General features: G+C 36.4%; 1 protein-coding gene across 9 annotated transcripts in view; it reads left to right on the top strand.

Moving 5' to 3' along the window:
* Positions 1–24252, top strand: part of NCOA1 (nuclear receptor coactivator 1) — a 219629-nt gene that overhangs the window by 141662 nt on the left and 53715 nt on the right. For all 9 annotated transcript variants that reach the window (XM_070799032.1, XM_070799034.1, XM_070799035.1 and 6 more), the window contains 6 exons: positions 2502–2679; positions 4564–4743; positions 6024–6119; positions 10689–10829; positions 19501–19648; positions 20937–22257. In XM_070799032.1, the coding sequence (XP_070655133.1) occupies positions 2502–2679; positions 4564–4743; positions 6024–6119; positions 10689–10829; positions 19501–19648; positions 20937–22257 (2064 nt within the window). The remainder of the gene's footprint in view (positions 1–2501; positions 2680–4563; positions 4744–6023; positions 6120–10688; positions 10830–19500; positions 19649–20936; positions 22258–24252) is intronic.

The following is a 24252-nucleotide window of genomic DNA, read 5'->3' as shown; positions in this document are numbered from 1 at the left end:
GCAAGAATTCTGGAGTGGGTTGGCATTTCCTCCTCCAGGGGATCTTTCTTCAATCCTTTTGACCCAAGTATCGAACCTGCGTCTTCTGCACTGCCTGCATTGGCAGGCAGGTTCTTTATCACTGTGCCTTCTGCGAAGCCCAAACTGTTTTTTATTAAACTCTTTTAAGAAGCCAAAAAGAAAAAAAAAAAGTTAAATTATATTTACACTGATTCAATTAATGGCTATGAACATTTTAAAAAATCTTTTAGATCTTCTAAGAAAATGATATGTTTGTATTTCAGTTATCCCTATTTTCACATAAACTTTAAGAAAAAATACATATATTGATCACCTGTTATGATCTACTCTGATCTAATCTATAGCTACTCTGACTTTAAGAAAACAATTGGATATGAGAGTGCCTTCTTGTGCTCATCTAAATCCAAAATAGATTAGTGAAAGGTTTGTCTAGTGTTGAGGTTTTTAGATTATTAATCACATCCCTTTCCTCTTCACCTTATGAACTAAGTGAAAAATAGTCACAACAGTCAGGTGGAGTAAAAATAGTTTTATTTCTTTTTGTTCTTGTTAAAGAAGATATTAGCAGTATTTTTCATGAGAACAATGCTGTGCTTCATTATTTTTTAAAATCTTGATTGAATGCTTTGGAATGCAGTGATTTTAAGATGTAGTTTGAAGTTCAGTTTATTTGAATATTTGGCTTAAAAAATCACCTGAAAATTCAAGACACCTCATAAAAATGAGATAGATATAAATGGAAAAATGTATCATTGGATGAGTCTCTGAGTCACGTTACTCATTTTGAAATCCTACCTACCAATTATGTAAGTTTTTCTTCAAATTTCATTTTTTTTTTTTTTTTGGCCACACTCTGCAGCTTGAGGCATCTTCATCGAGGCTTGAACCCAGGCCCCAGCAGTGAAAGTGCTGAGTCTTAACCACTGGACCGCCAAGGAATTCCCTAAATTCCATTTTTTTAAAAAATCTCAAATAGTGATTCTCCAAATTAATCAGAAGGTGTTGCCTTTTCCTTTTTTAAGAAATGGGTTTTTAAAGCCCACCAAACCTGGAAGACTTGAGCGGTGAAAAGGTTTTGTTTCTAAATGTTTAAACTGAGAAGATAATTTTTATAAGTGATTTACATCATTTTCAGCAACAAAATGATAACTGTGGTAACATTTCAAAACATTCATTTTCACATACTGTCTCTATAATGTGTCTTTTTGAAAGCAGTTTATTTTCATTGTTAAAATTTCATCTTTACCCTGAAGGAACAAAATTAAGTGTGTATATTATTTGGAAAATGCCTGCTGGGTAGGGTATTATCATTACCACATATCATCATAGAAAAGGTCAGCAAACTTGGGACACTTACCTTTTTTAAAAAAAGAAAAATGAGTAGCTCATCAACATTGTTAGCTTTGTTAAGTCTTTTGGCACAAATCAAACCAGCAAATCATGTGTAATACCAAGGGTGGTTATGTCTTGTTACAAAATTGTGTAATAATGTTCTGCTTTTTAAAGGACTTGTTTTTGTTGCTTTTGTACATTCTATAGCAAGTAAACTGCAACATGTTGCAATAAACAGAAGGATTATAAATAAGGTACCACTGTCATCTTCTCCATTCTGGATCCTCTCTTAGATTCTGATATGGACTGAGTGAGGCACCAGGGTGATGATATGTTAATAAAGCTTAATATCTTCCTTATGTTTTAGATTTCACTATAAATAGAGATTCTGACTTTTTTGCCACACGTCTGTGGATATTATGTTCCCCTTGGGACATGTACATCTTCTTTTGGAGCTCCTGGGCTCCATCTCTGTGCATAGAAAGCCCTCTGTGATTTGGCTCCTGTCCACCTCTCCAGACTCACTGCCTGTCTTGTGCCATGTGCTCCAGCAGCTCCAAACTGCTTTTCTGTTCCATTATGTTCCATGCTCTCTCCTCTGCCTAGAATGTTCTTCCCTCATTCCTCTTCCCCTCCTCTGCTGTGCCTTTTATAACTCAGATCAGGGCCTGTAAGGAGCCTTTCTCTGCCTCCCACCTTGACCCCAAATAAGCATCCTTCTTTATACTCACAGAATAGCCTGTGTTTGTCTTTCATACTGCATTTCTCACTGGCATTTTATTAGGCTTATGTCTCTCCACTGTACCACAGGTTCCTTGAGGGTAGACACCAGGTCTTAACCCACAGTTTAGAGATGTTTATGACTGAATGGGTCAGTCACTTACTTCACATTACTGCCATAAAATTTCTTTCTAAGGAAGAAGTTTGACATATTCATTCATGCCTACATGAAACATAAGTGTACAGTCTGTTTTAAAATCCTGTTCCCTCCACAGAGAACATGCAATATTAAATCTTCTATTCAGTACCCTTTTTTTAAACTTGACACATACTTCCAATCCTTTTTTCAATAGAGAAACATATTTGAGTATTTTTCTTGTCTCTTTTAACCTCATAACCTCTTAATCCTTTTTTTTTTTTCTTTACAGGCTTTGGATGGATTTTTCTTTGTTGTGAACTGTGAAGGGAGGATTGTATTTGTGTCAGAAAATGTGACCAGCTACTTGGGTTACAATCAGGAGGAATTAATGAATACCAGTGTCTACAGCATACTGCATGTGGGTGATCATGCAGAATTTGTGAAGAATCTGCTACCAAAATCACTAGGTAAAAGGAATGTGTTTTTTTAAAAGAATATGAGCTCTCTATAGCTTCCCCTCAGTAAAGTATAATTATTATTATGTTTATAATATATGGTATTATTCTATGTCATACATACTTTAAATATTTTAAAATTTAATTTCAGCCTGAGATTAAATCTGAAGGAGGAACATCATCAAATAGCTGATAGAGAACATTCCTTTTATCCTCTTCCTCTAGATTTTGCCATAATTCTGTGACAGAGTTAGGAAGCAGAACAGTTAGTCGTCTTACCACAAGAAGCTTCTGCTTGGAATTCCTTTTGTTTTGAATTTTAATTATGTCTAAGGAAGAGACAAATATATGTAATTTATCCTACCACCTTGCTCAGAGAAAAGAAAAAAGGAAGGAGGGAGGAAAGAATAGTGTTCATATTACATACTTATTAAAATGAACATTTTTTGATGTAAGTGGTTTCAACTCATGGGTTCCAAGCATGGTTGGAGCTCCATCCAATGGTTGGATAGGCTGTTCAGTGCCAGAGGAGGCTAGCTGAGAGGATAGATAGACTTCTAGCCTGTGTTCTGTTCACTAAGCCATGTACCTGCTCCTTAACCTGTAGGTACTCCAGAAGTTGGGAGGAGAGTCTTGGCTAGAAATCCTGTATAACTAAATCAAACATGAAAATAAAATGTTATCCATAGCTCTTTATTTTCTGTGCTGTTCACTTGATGAAATGGAAGTGTTATTTCTTCTTTGAAAAGATAGTATGTGTTTACTGGGAGCCTGAAATGATTGTTACTATTAAAATCACTAGTTTCAAGGGGTTATCAAGGGGTCTTAATGTGGAGTGTGAGTGACTTGAGAGACAATATAGTGGATTCCTTTATTTTAAAGATGAGGCAAAGATTAAGTTATTAACCCAAACCTCACAACTAGTTTGAAGAACCAAGACTCATTACTCCAGTATAGGTTTGTTTCCGTGATTTCCTCTAACTGTTGTAGAGTGATGAGATAGTAAAAAAGAAGGAGATTCAACAGCAAGGCTATGGTAAGAAAACTGTTGGGAATGGTGAGAGAACACCCTGAAAAACCCTGTCTGTCACCATGGCTTGAATATAATATTGTAACTGGGAAGTGACTCGCTACACAGTGATTCTCACTTGACATGTATAAATATCTGCTCTACAATGGAATTCAGTTTTCTTACACTGAATCCAGTAACATTTCTGTTTTAACAATCATTTTAATGAAGTAAAATGATTATCTGCTATATTTAAGGTGTTGTAGCATGCAGATTGTACAAATAAAATAAAGAGCAAGAAAAAATGATTTAAAAAAACCAAGGTTGGTCTCTGTCTATTCTAAATTTTTTTTTGAGTGACAGGCTCATTTGAAAAGCTTTGATTCCTCCAACCAGAAGGAGGAACATACAACATACTCTCAAGCCATCCCTGAAGCATACATGCCTTTCAGGTTAAAATTCTCACTTAGTAACAGACCTATGATTGTCAATCTTTTTTTTTTCCAATGCCAGAGTATAGCAGGAAGCAAGTGAAAAAGCGTATTAACTAACTGCTGTAAAATTCTGAGCAAAAAAGCAAGAAGCTATTAATTTTTAATTTTGTCTTTATCTGTTAACGAATTAGGGTATTTGTAAGGCCTTATCTTTGAGGGTGGAAATCCTATACAGTTCCTTGCAAGTTTTACATTTCTCTAATTGGTAAAAGGATTAAATTTGCAAAGGAAGGTAAGTCTCTTTTTGCCTCAGGATAGTGTTAGATCTGAAGGGGTCTGTCTTTTAATCTGAGTGTCTAATTAAGCAGATGAGTAAAGGTGTGTCATTTGTATCTTCAGAGTTTGTACCTTTTCATCTCCTTCACAGGCGTATAATCAATTTTTCTTTCACAGTGAATGGAGTTCCTTGGCCTCAAGAAGCAACACGCCGAAACAGCCATACCTTTAACTGCAGGATGCTAATTCACCGTCCAGATGAGCCTGGCCCCGAGAACCAGGAAGCTTGCCAGCGGTATGAAGTGATGCAGTGTTTCACTGTGTCACAGCCGAAATCGATTCAGGAGGATGGAGAAGGTAAAACAGAGGGTGGTTTTAAGGTGTTCGATTGCTTTTCCTGTGGTTTTAGAAACAGAGAGGAAATTGATTATAAACTGCCTTCTTCAGATAATATTTTTGGTTACTATATTATATATCTTAGTGGCTCTTCAATTTGCTATATATTTCTTAATACTTAAGAAAAATATTGTTAACATCTAGAACTACCCCCCTGTAAAAGACCCCCAAATTCTCAGTTGTAGCTGACATTCCCACTAAAATGTCACATTCAAACCAACTTGCTGCCTAGAAATAAGAGCTGTAACTCACTGCTGCCAGTTGGAAATGCACCAGATGCAGCAGGCTGTTGAACAGCTCTGATTTTCAGAAAGTTTCAAGCTTAGTGTGTACGGAACACTGGAGAATAGAGCTAGCACTTTTGAGGCCATACAAGGTAATTTATAAGGAGAAAGCTTATGAGCAGATGAAAACACAGATGAAGCTCTAATAGGAATAGGGTATGAACATGGTATTAGTTAAATACGTTCCAGTGGATGAGTTTTCCATACACGCTTAAACTGAACTAAGTTAAGAACACCACAAATTGGTGGAGTAAGGAACAGGGAAGGAAGCTGTGGAGGAGTCAGTCAGATGCAAAAAGGCTTGTCTGTAGTGGGTCCTACCAGGGAAAGGGTACGTCAGCTGGGGACTTTTTACAGAATATATATGCAGGCCTGTCATATGATTCAAATTCATGTTTAGCTGTGTGATACTGTGTGCAGCCTCTCACAAAGATGGAAATGGGACATTCAAAAAAAATTACAGGTCCTAAAAACATAAAAGTCTTCTGTCAAGGACAAAATAATGCCTGTTCAGAAACAGTTAAATGTTGTTTTTTTTCATATGATAGTTTGTGATCTGCTCAATGGTTATAGGAATAATCTTTGTAGCCATTAATGAGTATAGGAAATTATGAACCTATATTTTAAAAACCACTGTGTTGCTTGAATCTAGCCAAAACTACTTCTTCAAATTATTATCTGCCAAGTACTTGAGATGCTTCCGTCTCCTCTAGTTTATGTAAGAACATTCAGTGGGAAGGGATAAGTGATTCCAACTAGACCTCTTTCTGGAGCTGCTAGTGTTTGGTCTCGAGCAATTTTAATTCTGATATTATACTGTTAGATCAGGGTCACTCCAGTATTGTGTCAGATCTTACAACATGTATTGTTTTTACAAAAACTGTTAATGGCAGGTAATAGATGTGAACCACTTTCTGTCCTCTTTTTCCTTCAATTTCCCCTTCTTGTTTTGGGCAGATTTCCAGTCATGTTTGATTTGTATTGCACGGCGATTACCTCGGCCTCCAGCTATTACGGGTGTAGAATCCTTTATGACCAAGCAAGATACTACAGGTACTAGCTGCAAAGTTCAGAATGTTCTTTCAGCATTAATGAATGTGACTATCCCCTTAAAACTAATTGTGTCCCTCTCTTCTCTGCTGTTCTGCTGCTGTTCACTAGTCCTCTACAGAAAACATTTCAGATGTGGTCTTGATATTGTGCATTTTAGATAGTGTCGTCATTGTTACGGGAGGGTGCTGGAGAGGAAATTATTTTATAATTGTTCACATATCTCTATTGATTATAAATTATTTCTTCAAATTCATGAAAAGAAATTGGCAGTGTCAATATATTTGCTTACAAATAGATACAAAAGGGTGCTTTTAATATTGTGCATAAATGTATCTGACTATTTTTTCCTTTATTCTTTTCCTTTAAATGGATTCAGCACATACTGATCGAATGCCTGAAAGTGCCTGTCATATGTATGATTGCTCTGGGTATACATGGTTGAGCAAAAAGCAATGATACGATTACAGATTTGTACTTTTTTGATGGAAAAGATGTAAGCGGTATACGAGAAGCTAATAGGGAGGTCCTTTTTAAAAATCAGCTGGTTAACAGAAAGCTTGTCAAGCTGATACCACACAATTAACCCCCAAAGGATGCCAACTGTGCCAAGTAAGAGTGTTGGAAGGGTGAACTGAGGAAGGGTCATGGTGCAGAATGAGTGCTCCTGATTGAGGAAACAGAGCTGCAGAAAGTTCTAACACAGAGACGTCTGTTAGAACTGAAAGGAGGACAGGAGGCAGCCGCAAAGTGCCTGAAAATAAGCCTTTCTTTTTAAAGACCTACTTCAGATTTGATTTTCAGCAAAAACAAATTGTTACTGTTGTTTAATATAAAGAATTTCTCATATATTGTTTAATATTTTTTTTAAATTTTTTTTATTTTTTAAAAAAACATTTCTTTGGCTGTGCCTCGTGGCATGCTCGGGATCTTAGTTCCCCAACCCATGATCAAGCCTGCACCCCCTGCAGTGGAAGCATGGAGCCTTAGCCACCAGACCACCAGGGAATTCCCCTATATTGTTTAATCCTATCTTCACTTTGTCACATTAGGTTTTCATCAATGAGAATTGTATATGTATCACTCACCACTCTAGTTTTAAAAGATAGATACTACAGATAGGTTTTTATAGCAGACCAAGATTTTAAAAATCATTTCTACTAAATTTTATTCTTTGTGAGCATTTACTTTTTTGCTTTAACATTGTTTATAAGATCCTCTTACAATATTTATTAATGTTTTAGCCCCAGAAATCTAATATTCCTATGTTGTATGCTTTATTCTTGGGTTTTAAAGATAAACTCCCAACTGCTCTTACTAAAGAGTAGTAGGTGGGGATACATTGGCACAGACAATAGAATACAGCAAAGAGAATATCTGGGAGCTTAGATATACAGCATTTAAGTGTAGTAATGATCAATTTGCATACCTTTCCTTTCCCTTTTTGAGTCTAGCATGTATGTGTTACTTTCTACCAGTGAACAACACTGGAAAAATTTAATAAACCCTTATTGAAAAACCAAAAATATTATTGCATGAAGGAAAAATAGGGTCTGTTAAAAAGATATAGCTGATCTTTTGTGTCAGTAAAACCAAAGAGGGCTTGGGAGATAGAATAAAAACTTGTTGGAAAGGGGTGATGGTTAGTCCACAGAATAAATGTGGAAGACAGGGGAGGCCTAAAAATTATGAGGATAATTTAGGAACAATATAGTTCAGCTTTTCTTCAATTGTATTTCTATAAACTGAATCCTAAATTAGATTGTTTTAAAAAAGACTGTATTTTTCTATAGGAACAATGATATAACTAGTACTTTTGTTTCTGACCAAGGACCCAGCATCTTAATATGCCTGATTTTAGAATAAATCTGTAAAAATTAAAAAGTTCTGAATCATGAAGTAATTATAAATCTAGAGGGAACCTCAGAGATTACAGAATCCAGCCTGTCCATTTTACATATGAAGGAATGGTGACTTTTCCAAAACCAGGCAACTAATTACTGAGAACAGGTATCTTTAGGCCCTAAAATAGGATTCTTTCTTTATATTGTGTTTTCTTCCATCAATGCACTATTAAAAGGGCATTACAGTACTGTACACAGTTACCACACAAAAAATACCAGAGAAAATATAAAGTATAAAGAAAATATAAAGATGCCAAAATAATATGAAGTATTCTTAAAATATAAAATTGGCATTATATCATGGGATTGAGTTAGATAAAAAATCATAAACTAGTTATAAAAAGTATTAGATATTTAATTCCTTAAAATTTAGCAGTACTTCCAACTCTACATGAAGTGGTTCTTGTCCCTTAAAAAAAATAAGTTTTCTCCCTTAAATGTTGAACAGTGGTTTGGTTGGTTAGTTAAACTTTGCTCTAGCAAGCAGAAGTATTCTAAGTCAGCCTATTTATGATTCCCTCCTAAGATACTCATTACATTACTTATCATTTGTTGCCATTGCTGTTGCTAAGTCCCTTCAGTCGTGTCCGACTCTGTACGACCCCATAGACGGCAGCCCACCAGGCTCCCCCCGTCCCTGGGATTCTCCAGGCAAGAACACTGGAATGGGTTGCCATTTCCTCCTCCAATGCATGAAAGTGAAAAGTGAAAGTGAAGTCGCTCAGTCGTGTTCGACTCTTCACGACCCCATGGACTGCAGCCTACCAGGTCTTCCGTCCATGGGATTTTCCAGGCAAGAGTACTGGAGTGGGGTGCCATTGCCTTCTCCATTGCCATTATTGATAATTTAATTACTTTCTACCCTCCAGTTCTACAATTACAGACTTCCTTGCTCTCATGTGGCCTAATACTGAACTTGAACACATAAGCACACACACAGGCCTCCCTTTGCATTTGAAGATTATATAACAGTGGATTCTCTGCTATAACTAATTCTTAGTCCGTGATGTGATGAGACAAAAACTGAATGACTGAAACTCTTAGGAAGTCCAAAATTATCTATAGTTTCAATCACAGTCTTCACCAGGCTGTCCCCAAACTGTTCTAAAACAACAAGAATTCCCTCATTTAAATTTTGATTTATTTTCTTTCTACATTTATGCCAAGACTTGGGGGACAACCTGATCTGACATACTTGGGTATATTAGATTCTATACCCTGCTTTATAGAGGTCTAATAAAGAGTTTATTTCTAAACAAACCAAGAGAAATATGTAAAGAAGGGATTAGTTAAAGAGGCACAAACAGTACAATAGATTTGAGTTGATTGTGTGAAAAAAGGGAAGATGAAGAAAAGATAACCAGGCATTCACAGAAGAGGAAACTTGAGAGGTGAATAAACATGAAAAATATTCAACCTTATTAATCAGGGAAATACAAAAGTTAGACCATAACCATAAACCAAGCGATGGAGAGGATGTTGGATTAACTCTTATAAAAGTTTCTGGGAGACAGTTTAATATAAAATTGAACATTCATGTAACCTATGACTCAACAGTTCTATTCCTACTTATGTACCTCATGCACTATGGAAAATGTGAAAGATATTCATAGCAGTATTGATTGTAATGACAAAAAACTGGAAACAGCCTAGATTGACAGGAGAATATAAAGACAGAGGGATGTGACAAGTGTGGAGTACACACTTAACGGAAGGGTATTGATGATCTTGGTAATATTCAAGTTCTGAAACTGGATGAGGCTTTGTAGGTCTCACCTTAATAATCTAACACACATACACATATATGTATAAGCTAAGCTAAGCTAAGCTAAGTCGCTTCAGTCGTGTCCGACTCTGTGCGACTCCATAGATGGCAGCCCACCAGGCTCCGCCGTCCCTGGGATTCTCCAGGCAAGAATATATTTTCTTATATGAGTACAAGATTTATAGAAAATAAAACTGATCTGAAAAATCACCAACTGGATTAAATGGCCCCCAATTAAGAAATAATTTGCCTGAATTCTTCCATAATCATTCAGGAAACTTATTTAAATGTGATAACAGTATCAAATCACCACTAAATTTTATAAAGCATATGTTCTGTTTGCAGATAGCCTAGCAGATCTTAATGTTCTCACTTATCTTTTTCTGATTTAATTTTTTTTGCCTTCAGTCTTTGTTTACTCTTAAGTGCAATGTTGTCTACAGCTCAAAAGGAGGTAGAAAAGGAAAGACTGGCTTACTTTCTCATAGTCTCTTCACTTAATTACTGGAAATTAATTTAAACCAAAATAATATAGTTCATCTCTGCCTCTCCATCCACAATAAGTCATTAGTATATAGATAGCAGGATCCAAAGAGCAACCCAGAAAAGTTTGACCTACATTAGTATCCACAGCTTTGGGTCTTTATGATATGACTTTAATACTTGATTGGTATTGAATTTTACGATGTGATACAACACACTCCAAGGCCAAAACAATTTTGTATTTTCATGTCACTGATATACTCTGTTACTGTATATAATAAAAATTAATAGTGCTTTTTAGTGCTTTTGTCCATTAAGCATTTGAGAGGCAGCAGAATATTTTTAGATGCATGTTAGTCTTAAAATGTGAATGACATATCCAGAGGCTATCATACATGTAAGCTTTCATTCTTTGTATAGGTAAAATCATCTCTATTGATACTAGTTCCCTGAGAGCTGCTGGCAGAACTGGCTGGGAAGATTTAGTGAGAAAGTGCATTTATGCTTTTTTCCAACCTCAAGGCAGAGAGCCATCTTACGCCAGACAACTATTTCAAGAAGGTAAGTTTTTTTTTCTCTCAGCTATTTTCATTAACTTTGCTCTTTATTAATATTGAATAACATATATACAATCTATGGGTGATAAGTATTTTCTTATCAAGTATTACAAATTAGTTTTTGCAATAATCAGTTTTAGGAAAGGAAGAAATGGGTAAGCAAAGTAATTCATGAGTAGATACTGAATTTTGGGATGCACATTGTAAAGAACAGGGTATCATGTGGTGGTCACTCATTCATTCATTCATTCATTCAGCAGACATGTATCAAGTTCTTCACATACATAGAACACTATATAAGGTGCCAGGGATTCAAGGATGACAAAGCAGGGTTTTGGCTTCTAGGAGCTCAAAATCTATTGTATTGGGAGGATATATGACTGTTTTAAAGATCTCTGTGGCCTGGGCCATAATAATAAAGATAAAACCAAAGAAGAAAAAAATTAATTCTGACTTGAGAATTAGGGATGGCTTTAGAGAGGAAGTGCTATTTTTGTCTAGCTTTTAGAAGATCACTCCAAGCAGAACAGGCATGTCAAAGGGCTTTTAGATAGTACAGATCTATATAATGCATGTAGATCTATACTTCATGACCATTACAGTACCAGTATCTCCTGACTCACATGGGAGTTTCAAGTTAAAATTATGTCATAGAAAATTATTAATTAATAATTGAACAACTGCTATGTCATAGTAAATACTATGGAAATATGAAACAAGCATATTCCCACCCTTAAGGAACTTAACAGTATTTTAGGAAAGATAAGGAAAATTAGCTGAGAGTTAAGGCCAGAAAATTTATAAAGATTCAAAGATAAGGAGTTTTGATATATTTTAAAACATTGTCATGAAATTATGGGAGCCTAATATACCTTTCCCATTGTAATTTATTCTCTAATCTCTAAGTAAATAATTTCTCTGGGAAGAAACTCTTTGTATGGCTACTCCTGAAAACAGTTTAAAAAATATTTTTCATTATTCCATCACTTTTCTTAATTTTAACATTTTCCCATTATATTAGGTTTCTTCAGTTTACAAATGATTTTTCATTCATTACGTTTTAGGTCAGGTGCTTCCTAATGGTATGTGAAGGAAGCAGCTTGATTTTTTCTTTTCAGAAAGCCATCTGTATAAATCTCACTAGTCTGTCTACTTCTGGAACAGCTTTGCACAGACTAACGGTTCTTCAATGGACCTCTTACTTTTACCATCCCCAAAGATGGTGTTTCAATGGATATGACCAAGAAGTTCCTCAGGCAATCCTGAAGTACAGTCAAGTTTGGAAACAATTACAGAAAGCAACTATTGCCATCCACTGGTTGCAAACTTTGTGACTCCCTCTATCTATAGCACTTGACTTTTGTGTAAGTAGGAGATTCAGAACACTGCCTACACTTACTCCCTCAAGTGCCGAGGTATATGATTCTCCTGTTTGATTTTTACCTTAACTTTAAGTTAAACCTTCCAAGGCTTACTTAAAAGACTTTTAGTTTTACTTGCCTATAATTTATATACATTATGACCAAGGCAAAGCAGGTCTAGATTATTGTCTCATTGTCCAAATGCCTAGGCTTCCCATAGATGTGATTGAGCCATGGTTTAAAGCAAGTGTTCCTAAACCATTGGAATTCTCTATAAAATAGATTGATTAAAATGTAATAAGTAACTAATCATTAACATATGAAGTAAAGCAATTTAGAGAGAAATGTAAAAAAATATAATTCAACACCTCTTCTCCATTAATCATGTCTTAATGTCCTTTTCTTTTACTTTTTTAAGAAAAAAAAATTTCTCAATAGAAATAACTTTTTTCTTAGAGTTAAATTGCCCAGAATTCACGTGACTCTGACTCTAGTGTTATGGTGATTCTGGACAACTTGCCAAATAGCATTTATAAATTGAATGCATCTTTTTCTTATATGTTGTATTCAGCAGTATCTAACCTGGTAAGAAAAATGTGGTCCATGAAACAGTTACATGGGAATCACCTATTAAAGATGTTGACCTACTGAATTAAAATCTCAGGTGAGGGCCCATGTACTTTAAACAAGCTCTGAAGGTGATGCTTAAGTACATCAAGTTGGAGAACTACAGGTCTGCTAAGAATGGAGAGAGATGTAAATAGCCTTTGCATTTTCCTTGCTGCCTTGCTGCCTTTCCACTAGGGATAGTGTAAAGAACTATCAGTAATAGTTCTTTAGTGGCATAATATTATGCCACTATATCCTTGATTTTCTGTAAAACTTTTAAAATCTAAAACCTCTATCAGTTCAGTTCAGTCACTCAGTTGTGTCTGACTCTTTGCGACCCCATGAATCCCAGCACGCCAGGCCTCCCTGTCCATCGCCAACTCCCGGAGTTCACCCAAACTCATGTCCATTGAGTCGGTGATGCCATCTAACTATCTCATCCTCTGTCGTCCCCTTTTCCTCCTGCCCTCAATCTTTCCCAACATCAGAGTCTTTTCAAATAAGTCAGCTCTTTGTATCAGGTGGCCAAAATATTGGAGTTTCAGCTTCAACACCAGTCCTTCCAATGAACACCCAGGACTGATTTCCTTTAGGATGCACTGGTTGGATCTCCTTGCAGTCCAAGGGACTCTCAAGAGTCTTCTCCAACACCGCAGTTCAAAAGCACCAATTCTTGGGCGCTCAGCCTTCTTCACAGTCCAACTCTCACATCCATACATGACCACAGGAAAAACCATAGCCTTGACTAGACGAACCTTTGTTGGCAAAGTAATGTCTCTGCTTTTCAATATGCTATCTAGGTTGATCATAACTTTCCTTCCAAGGAGTACGCGTCTTTTAATTTCATGGCTGCAGTCACCATCTGCAGTGATTTTGGAGCCCCGAAAAATAAAGTCAGCCACTGTTTCCCCATCTATTTCCCATGAAGTGATGGGACCAGATACCATGATCTTCGTTTTCTTTTCTTTTTTTTTTTTGATCTTAGTTTTCTGAACGTTGAGCTTTAAGCCAACTTTTTCACTTTCCTCTTTCACTTTCATCAAGAGGCTCTTTAGTTCTTCTTCACTTTCTGCCATAATGGTGGTGTCATCTGTATATCTGATATTTAGGCAAGAAAATTGGTCCTCCATCTGTCTTTTTTCCTGACTTTAACTTACTTTTAAAAGGCAGCAGCTGGTATAAAATCCTAATATGCATTAAAAACTTAAGTTCTTAGTTTAGTTTTTCAGCTGCTTTTGACAGAGACAGCTCACAGACTGCTTTTAAAGAGTGTTGACCATTTTATTTTCCAGAATCAAAAGTTGAAAACACATTTTAGTGAAACAGTATGTGGGAGCTTGCAGGATAAACTAGATTAAAGGAGTGGTTCGCCACTGAGACTGGGAGGTGAGGGGGTGCTGTATGGGTATCAGGGTCACCTGAGGAACTTCCTACTGGGAGGAAGTTCATGTAGCTATATACTTTGGAAAAGCTTCCTAAGTTCAGTTCAATACAGAATCATTCTTTTAGGAAAAAGTCTAGGTTAAATGTTTCCCTAAGGTGCCTGATAACATTCATTTGGGACAGTTGTTAAACCAGATTTCTAGGTTCTTTGAAGAGTTTCTGGGGTGTCAGTAATACCACATTAGTGTCATGCCTCCTCACTAAGTATTCTAAAACTTTTAGAAATAGACTCAGGGGTCAAGGATCAAAACCTGACAAAGCTAAATCAGAAAACAAGATCAGAATCTGTGATCAAATGAAATTCCAAATAGTTTTGTCCATTTCTCAGTCTTACTTATGGAGAAAATTTGGCATGTAGAGCAATACTTTAACCAGTCAGTGCTGTAAAGAATTACGGCTCTCGTTGTTGTTCAGTTGCTAAGACATGTCCGACTCTTTGTGACCCCATGGACTACAAAATGCCAGGACTCCCAAGTCCTTCACTCTTTCCTGGAGTTTGCTCAAACTTAGGTCCATTGTTGTCGATATGCCATCCAACCATCTCATCCTCGGTTGTCCCTTCACTTGCCCTCAGTCTTTCCCAGAAACAGTCTTTTGCAGTGAGTTGGCTCTTCACATCAGGTGGCCAAAGTATTGGAGCTTCAGCTTCAGCATTAGTCCTTCCAGCACATATTCAGGGTTGATTTCCTTTAGGATTGACTAGTTTGATCTCCTTGCTGTCCAAGGGACTCCCAAGACTCTTCTCCAGCACCACAATTCAAAAGCATCAATTCTTCAGCACTCAGCCTTCTTTATGGTTCAGCTCTCACATCTGTACATGACTACTAGAAAAACCGTAGCTTTGACTATATGGACCTTTGTCAGCAAAGTGATGTCTCTGCTTTTTAATATGCTATCTAGGTTGCTCATGGCTTTCCTTCCAAGAAGCAAGCCTCTTTTAATTTCATGGCTGGAGTCACCATCTGCAGTGATTTTGGAGCCCAGGAAAATAAAATCTGTCACTATTTCCACTTTGTCCCCTTCTGTTTGCCATGAAGTGATGAGACCGGATGATGTGATCTTATGCTCTTTTGAATGTTGAGTTTTAAGCCAGTTTTTTTCATTCTCCTCTTTCACTCTTAGCGAGAGGCTCTTTAGCTCCTCTTCCACCTAATGAGTGGTATCATCTGAGGTATATGTAGTGTATCTGAGGTTGTTGATATTTCTCCTGGCAGTCTTGATTCCTGCTTGTGATTCATCCATCCCAACATTTTGCATGATGTATTCTGCATGTAAGTTAAATATGCGGGGTCACAATATTCAGCCTTGAAAATTCCTTTCTCAATTTTGAACCAGTCTGTTGTTCCATGTCCAGTTGTTACTGTTGCTTCTTGACCTTCATACAGGTCTCAGGAGGCAGGTAAGGTGGTCTGGTATTCCCATCTCTTTAGGAATTTTCCACAGTTTGTTGTGATACACATAGTCAGAGGTTTGGCGTTGTTAATGAAGCAGAAATAGATGTTCTTCTGGAACTCCGTTGCTTTCTCTATGATCCAATAAATGTTAGCAATCTGATCTTTGGTTCCTCTGCCTTTTTTAAATCCAACTTGTACCTTTGGAAGTTCTTGGTTCATGTACTTTTGAAGTCTAGCTTGAAGGATTTTGAGCATTACTTCGCTGGCATGTGAAATGAGTGCAGTTGTGTGGTAGTTTGAACATTCTTTGGTATTGCCCTTCTTTGGGATTGAAATGAAAACTAAACTTTTCCAGTCCTGTGGCCACTGCTGAGTTTTCCAAATTTACTGACATATTGTGTGCAACACTTTTACAGCACCAACTTTTAGAATTTGAAATAGCTCAGCTGGAATTCCATCACCTCTACTAGCTTTGTTTGAGGTAATGGTTCCTAAGGCCCACTTGACTTCACACTCCAGGATGTCTGGCTCTAGGTGAGTGACCACACCATCGTGGTTATCTGGGTCATTAAAACCGTTTTTGTATAGTCCTTCAGTGTACTGTTGGCACCTATTCTTAATCTCTTCCTTCTCCAGGGGATCTTCCCTACCTTGGGATCAAACCCAATTCTCCTGCATTGCAGGCATATTCTTTACTGTGTGAGCCACCAGAGAAGCCCTATGGCTCCAATACTCACATCTTAATTCAAAATTTTAGATTGTTATACAGAGTTGAAGCTATTAGTATAAGAGGTATCTTGGTATTGGCCAAATGTGAGTGTGACTCAGGACACAAGTACTTTGGAAGCTACGTATTTGTTGTTTGTTTTTTCTTTGGTATTTATTCAGGAAGTATTCATTAAGTACCTGCTATGTACCAGGCTCCATGCTAGGTATTATCTCACAGTAAACTGGCTCCATTTTAGTGATACTGGGCAAAGGTTAATTTGTATTATTAAGTCCTAAACTTGTAAATGAGAGAGTCAGAGTTCATACCTAAATCTGATTCCTAGGCTTTTATTCCTTTCATTGATCTGTGCTGCATTCCTTTTGCTGAGTCTTATTCTGTACATTATTATCCAAAATAAACCATTTAACTTCAAAACTTAAACTGTAAAAAGAAAAAAAAACTTGTAATAGTTTTCCTGTATTAAGTTAGTAGAGTTTCCTCAATTTTGGAATTTTCATTAATTTAGTGTCTTCCAATTTAAGGCAGCATAATTACCAAAGGACTCTTGATGTTTCTGTAATCCACATAAATGATCTTAATGCATGCTTCAGTCAATTCAGTCAAGTTCAACTCTTTGCAACCCTGGTGACTCTTTGCAGTCTGCCAGGCTTCTCTGTCCATGGGATTCTCCAGGCAAGAATAATGGAGTGGGTTGCCATGCCCTTCACCAGGGAATCTTCCTGACCCAGGGGTCAAACCAACATCTCTTATATCTCCTGCATTGGCAGGGTTTTTTTTTTTTTTTTTTTTTTTTACCACTGGCACACCTGGAAAGCCCAAGTATCTTAATGTTTCCATGTTAATGTTAATGTTCTCCCAGATTCTAGTTCTTTCTCACTTTACAGGGCGTGTCAATAAGTCAAGAAATTTGTCTCCAATAATTTTCATTACACGAGTAAATCTGGATTTCTACACAGACAAAAACATAAATTAAAATACAATATAAGCATTTGAGAAGATAGGTAAGATTTAAAATCTGTCCGTTAAAGAAAAATTGTAGTAGTTGATCAGTGTTAACAAATCAATATTAACCTATTGAGATGAAATTCAAGTTGAAGATCAATTAGCCAGTACTAGATGACTGTATATGCAAAGCATCATACAGTTTCAATGGAGAGTGGAAAACAAGAATGGGACATAGTATTAACTCATGTTTATTCTTGAAGAAGAAAAATAAATGTATAAAAGATTATCTACTCCTAATCAGAGAGCTATAGAAGAGATATTTAGGAAATAATGAAAAATAAGATTGGAAATGCAAAAAGAAATTGTATGTATGGAGCTATACTGTCCAATACTGTAGTCACTAGCCACATGCATCTATTGAGTACCTGACATGTGGCAAGTATGAGTTAGGAACTGAATTTTAAATTTCATTTAATTTTAAATTTAATTTTCCACATTATGATAGTGACTGATGACTACCATTTTGGACAATGAGCTCAGTGGTGAAGAGCTAATGAATGTTTCAGCAGAATGATCCTAATGAGAAATAAATACTGATGAGGAAATAGAATGGCATAAGCAAAATAACATGAAATACATATTGTATCTTTTATTTCCCTTTATATATATTTATAACTAAATATATATTTATATATTTATAACTAAATATATATTTATAACTTTCTAATTGTCCCATGCTAATAATTTATCTTAAAATACCACCTTTTTGTTATAACTGTGTTTTCCAAAATAATGTTGTCAGAAGATATTGACAGATGAGAATTGTTAATATTTGTTAGGGTTTTATCATAATAAACATTTAACTATATCCTTACACAAAACTTACTGGTTTTCATTAAAGACTTTTTTTATCATTTATTATTTCACTAGATACTAAATTTTTCCATATTTTATTTGGTAAATGTGCCAAGATTTGGCTGAAACTGCCAGATGGGTAAAAAATCCTTGCAATTAAGTTTATATCCTGATTTTGGTACTCAGGGAGATTTATGCGTGACATAGATTTCCAGCAGATTATGCCCTCTTCAGTTTACATGGTGTACCCAAGACAATAAAATAGAGCCTGTCTTCTTGTTGCTTAAAGTAATATGTAGCTTCAGAAATTATCAATTGGTCATTTTGTCTTTTTCATATGTCTTTAAAGTATGATTGAAGCTCTTTCTAAAATGTCTTTGAAAAATAGGACTAACATTTATTACAGGCTAAATTACAGTAGTCATTTGTGGTAGTAATTCTTGTATTTAAGTGGATATGATTTTTAACCTTGGTATAGCTGAATCTACCTATTAAATCTTCCTTAAAAAAGAATTCTATTGTATTACTGAAACATTGATGACATTTTCTTACTTAGTAGTCTGGTGTAGCCTTTACGTATTTCATAAAAATTAACCAGTAGAGTTAGAGCTTCATCTGTTGTTAATAAAGCTTTAAGACAAAAGTAACTCATGTTGTGTATATAGTGATTCAATTGCGTTAATCTAGGTTTTATTCTGTATTAGTAATCAGAGGCTTTATTATTAATTTGCTTATTAGTAAACTAAATTCAAACATCAAAAATAATATACATGACTATAATAATTTGTTGGATGGATCTTTTTGATTCACATTCCTGAGTGAAAAATTAAATTTGAATTTCAGTTAGAGTTCTGCAAACTAATCAAAACTTGGTGAATTTTGTGCTTTGTTGATATCTCAATAAAGCTGTTTTTAAAAATCAGCCAGCTATAGGGGTAGAAAAGCTTGTTAGAGATAATACTGAAAAGGAGAGGGGAGAAAGTTACTTCTTGGTCTTTTTAATGAACACTTAGTAAATTTAAGGAGCTGCCCCATTATAGGGAAAGATTAGGTTGACTTTTTTGTGGTTTGTGGTTTCTTCATAATCACAACTTCTGTGAGGAGGCACCCATTCAAGTAGAACTGATTTAAAACTTGTCTTCAGACTGTCTATTTCACCCTGAATAATTTTCCCCCCTCAGATATCTGCTTTATCTGAACCATACCTTGAGTCTGAGCAGGCAGCAATTGGAAGGACATTTAAATGAGGTTCTAGGTAGAAATAAGGCTTGGTAACTCTCCTCTGCCCAAAGTTTAAGTGTCAGCATTTTAACTAGGTTTCTCTTTTGTTTGAAACAGTGATGACTCGTGGCACTGCCTCCAGCCCATCCTATAGATTCATATTGAATGATGGGACAATGCTTAGCGCCCACACCAAGTGTAAACTTTGCTACCCTCAAAGTCCAGACATGCAACCTTTCATCATGGGAATTCATATCATCGACAGGTACTACTTATTTGGAGAGTTTGATATGAAATAAGTCAGTTCACATATTTCTCCTTAGAGAAGAAAATTTTATACTCTTGATGGCTAGAAAACCAGTTTTACATTAGGCATTTAACAAGCATGGTGAGAATATAATCAATATATCCATACTGAGTTCTATAGTTTTGTCGCCTAACAATAGCTTTGTTGTTCAAAAAGGGAGAAAGGAAAGGTGTGGCTGAATATATGCTTTAGGGATAAGAACCAAAATGGTGGCCAAAACTTTCCAGCTTCCATATATAAACTTATGGTCTTATAAAAGACTCAAGTTTATTAGTATTGTTATTTTTAATTTTAAAAGTGCTTTATTTTCATTAAGGCAAAACTCAGTGGCTCCTGAGTTCAAGTTGACAGTTTCTCAAGCTACAAATTATTTAACTATCAACTTGAGATATTTGAATGTCACTGCCTCTAATTTGTTCTCTTCTCAAAATGTGTTTTACACTATTATATATGGTAAATTCATGAAACCATTCTTTTATCCTATGAATTATTCAAGACTCTACATTTACAACTATTTGAAATTTAGCATTAAACAAAAACAAAGACATTTTCCCTCACTTCATCTTTCCCTCATCTGATATATTTGCTTATTGGAACATGGTAATACCAGTCACAAATCTGTTGTCGTAATTATGGATTTGAGTAAAAGAACTTGATGAAAATCTGAATTCAGTATTCTGCTTTTTCTAATTTTAGTTTAATTTATGCTTGTGAGTGGAATTAGCACAGTTCTTTTTTCATATTGTGATTTCTCTTTCAAAACATCTGCTATGTCTGCATGTCACTCTTTTTAATTTTTACATCAGTGACACAGTATTTTCCTTACCCAGTCTTCCTCTTTGGAGTTGAAATACTTAAAAGCTATAATGAAGGGAGTCATGAGTAAATACTTTGTAACCAGAAGTGTGGGAAGTTTCTCTTTCCAACAAAAGTCTGATGTAGTGTTAATTATTTGTATTAAATTTTGTAAAGTTTTAAAGTATATATATTGGAAGTTTTCCAAGGCCAGGGAAGATTTCTTGCGCATTTAACCATTATCAAATGTGCAGTATCGTAAACACTATTTTCCCATGAAGTGTTCTAACATTTCACCATGGTACTAACAGTCCACTGTTTTCTTTAGTTTAAAGTAATACAGAAGCTTTTTACTTGATAGTTTGCAACATTATCTTGTTTTATAATGTGCTTCATAAAATATTATAATGGAAACCAATGAAGATGTCTGAATGTCTTTTCCCCTGTCTAGGGAACACAGTGGTCTTTCTCCTCAAGATGACACTAATCCTGGAATGTCAGTGCCCCGGGTAAACCCTTCCGTCAATCCCAGTATCTCTCCAGCTCACGGTGTGGCCCGTTCGTCTACCTTGCCACCATCCAACAGCAACATGGTACCCACCAGAGTAAACCGCCAACAGAGCTCAGACCTTCATAGCAGCAGTCATAGCAATTCTAGCAACAGCCAAGGGAGTTTTGGATGCTCACCTGGAAATCAGATTGTAGCCAGTGTTGCCTTAAACCAGGGACAGGCCAGTTCCCAGAGCACTAATCCCCCTTTAAACCTCAATAATTCCCCTATGGAAGGTACAGGAATATCCCTTGCACAGTTCATGTCTCCAAGGAGACAAGTTAGTTCTGGATTGGCAACAAGGCCCAGGATGCCTAACAATTCATTTCCTCCTAATATTCCAACATTAAGCTCCCCCGTTAGCATGACAAGTACTGCCTGTAATAATAGTAACCGATCCTATTCAAACATCCCAGTAACACCTTTACAGAGTATGAATGAAGGACCCAATAACTCTGTTGGCTTCTCTGCCAGTTCTCCAGTCCTCAGGCAGATGAGCTCACAGAATTCACCTAGCAGATTAAATATACAACCAGCAAAAGCTGAATCCAAAGATAACAAAGAGATTGCATCCATTTTAAATGAAATGATTCAGTCTGACAACAGCTCTAATGACAGCAAACCTCTGGATTCTGGGCTTCTACATAACAATGACAGACTCTCAGATGGAGACAATAAATACTCTCAAACCAGTCACAAACTAGTGCAGCTTTTGACAACGACTGCAGAGCAGCAGTTACGGCATGCTGACATAGACACAAGTTGCAAAGAGGTACTGTCTTGCACAGGCACTTCCACCTCTGCCTCTACTAACTCTTCAAGTGGTTCTTGCCCCTCCTCTCATAGCTCACTGACCGAGCGGCACAAAATCCTACACCGTCTCTTACAGGAGGGTAGCCCCTCGGATATCACAACTTTGTCGGTGGAGCCTGATAAGAAGGACAGTGCATCTACTTCTGTGTCAGTGACTGGACAGGTCCAGGGAAATTCCAGTGTAAAACTGGAACTGGATGCTTCCAAGAAAAAAGAATCAAAAGACCATCAGCTCCTACGCTACCTTTTAGATAAAGATGAGAAAGATTTAAGATCTACTCCGAACCTGAGCCTGGATGATGTAAAGGTGAAGGTGGAAAAGAAAGAACAGATGGATCCTTGTAACACAAACCCAGCCTCCATGACCAAACCTGCTCCTGAGGAAATTAAACTGGAGTCACAGAGCCAGGTAGGTAATTCTTTACTTCATAGAATGAACATTCCTAGTTATTTTTCTCTTTTCTTTTATTTTGTTCCATGCATCGACTATATTTGGATTCAGGCTATGTTTTGCCCTATCCATTGGGCACATATTAAAAGATTAATATCAATGGTTGAAAACCCACAGGATACCCTCAAAAGTTCTCTTTGGAACCTTGGAGGGTTACCATATTTAGTGTGGCTTTCTAAGAAAGTAGATGTTTCTTTCGATAAAGTCATAGTTCACATCTTTGTAGATTTTAGAAAAAATACCTTCCCTGCCCCCTCCTCTCATCTCTCCATCTATTAAATCCAGCTCTTTCAGAATAGAGCCCAGAAACTTGTATTTTAAAGACTTCCCAGAGAACTCTGATAGGTAACTAAGTTTGGGAACCTCTGATGTAAATGAAATGAGAGAGAAATGTGAGGAGGTGGACACGGGTACCTAGTCTGGCTTGCTTTGCTATTTAATTTCCTTTGAAACATTTTCTAAAGTCATTTTCCTTCTCACTCTAACCACTCTCAACCCCCAGCCCCCATCAGATAGAGACTTTGAGTATTCCAGATAGTAGGCTATATAACATGCTCTGAAACAGAAGTAAATACAAATAAACCTTTGTGTAATTGTTATGGATCAGGAACCTCTGTGTTTAGGCTGGGGTAGCGGGTGGTGAAAAGTAATAGGCAGCTTCATTTATTGAATAATTGCAGCGGATTCTGAAGGAATTTAAGAAAAGCAGAAAATGTGATTCCTCCCCGCTAGAAGTGTATACATTATTTAGACAGAATATAGACATCCATGAAATAGCTGAGAATGTATTTACAAAGCAGTTTATTAATAAGATTCTTCCTTGTGAAACCAAATTCACACTTAGTATGTATAGGTACTAGAGTTTCTTGAGTCAGTTTTATTTTTTGCCCTTATCTCCCAGAAGCCTCTCTCTTCTCTCAGGCATACTACATTCTAGGTACATGGAAGCCCTTCCTATTCCTGGGATAAGCCATGTCTCTTCTAAGTATCTTCTGCCTTGCTCTCCTTTCTATGTCTGCTGAACTTCTACTCATCCTTTAAACACAGTTCACAATCATTCACACACAATACACAATCATTTCTGTAAAGCTTCCTACAGTAGCTCTAGTTAGACATTCTTTTCCTCGAATGCTCAGTGTCTCTGTATTGTCTCTGTTTACTATTTGTAATGACACTGTTTTAGTTATTTCTATATACATTTACTCTTTGAGAAGGTTGTCCTATGTTTCTTGGTACAGCTAAACTAATGTCATGTTTCTAAGCTGAATAATAGCTTTAAATAACTACATTAAAATTCTCAGTCTTTAAAATTGACTTCAAAAGTAACAGCTTTATAAGAAAATGCCATTGTATACTACCTTGGCACATCTGTTTTGGTGTACATACATGCACTTCTGCTGAGTTTATACCTGGGGGTTGGAATTACAGGATCATAAAATATGTGTGTGTTCATCTTTAGCAGATAATGCTAGTTTTTCCAGGGTATGAGAATTCCTTCTAGTTGTTCCATGTCCTTATTAATACTTGGTGTTGTCTATCTTTTTAACTTCTAGCCATTCTGGGATCTGTGTAGTGATATTTCATAGTTTTAATTTGCCTTTCCCTAATAAATATCTGGACTTCCCAGGTGGCACTGGTAGTAAAGAACCCTCCTTCCAACGCAGGACACATAGAGATGCAGGTTCGATCCCTGGGTTGGGAAGATCCCCTGGAGGAGGGCATGGCAACCCACTCCAGTGTTCTTGCCTGGAGAATCCCATTGACAGTGGAGCCTGGTCGGCTACAGTCCATAGGGTTGCAGCCGGTTGTACACTATTGAAGCGACTTAGCCCACAATAAATATTTATTGGTCGTTTGGATGTTTTCTTTTGTAAATATCTTTTGAAGTGTTTTGCCCATTTTCCCAATATGTTGTATTTTTCCTATTGATGTGTAAGAGTTCTTTATACATTT

The sequence above is a fragment of the Bos indicus genome, chromosome 11, assembly GCF_029378745.1.
Source record: "Bos indicus isolate NIAB-ARS_2022 breed Sahiwal x Tharparkar chromosome 11, NIAB-ARS_B.indTharparkar_mat_pri_1.0, whole genome shotgun sequence".
NCBI classification, from domain to species: domain Eukaryota; kingdom Metazoa; phylum Chordata; class Mammalia; order Artiodactyla; family Bovidae; genus Bos; species Bos indicus.
The sequence above is the reverse complement of the archived record's forward strand: the minus strand, read 5'-3'. Positions and strand labels throughout refer to the sequence as shown.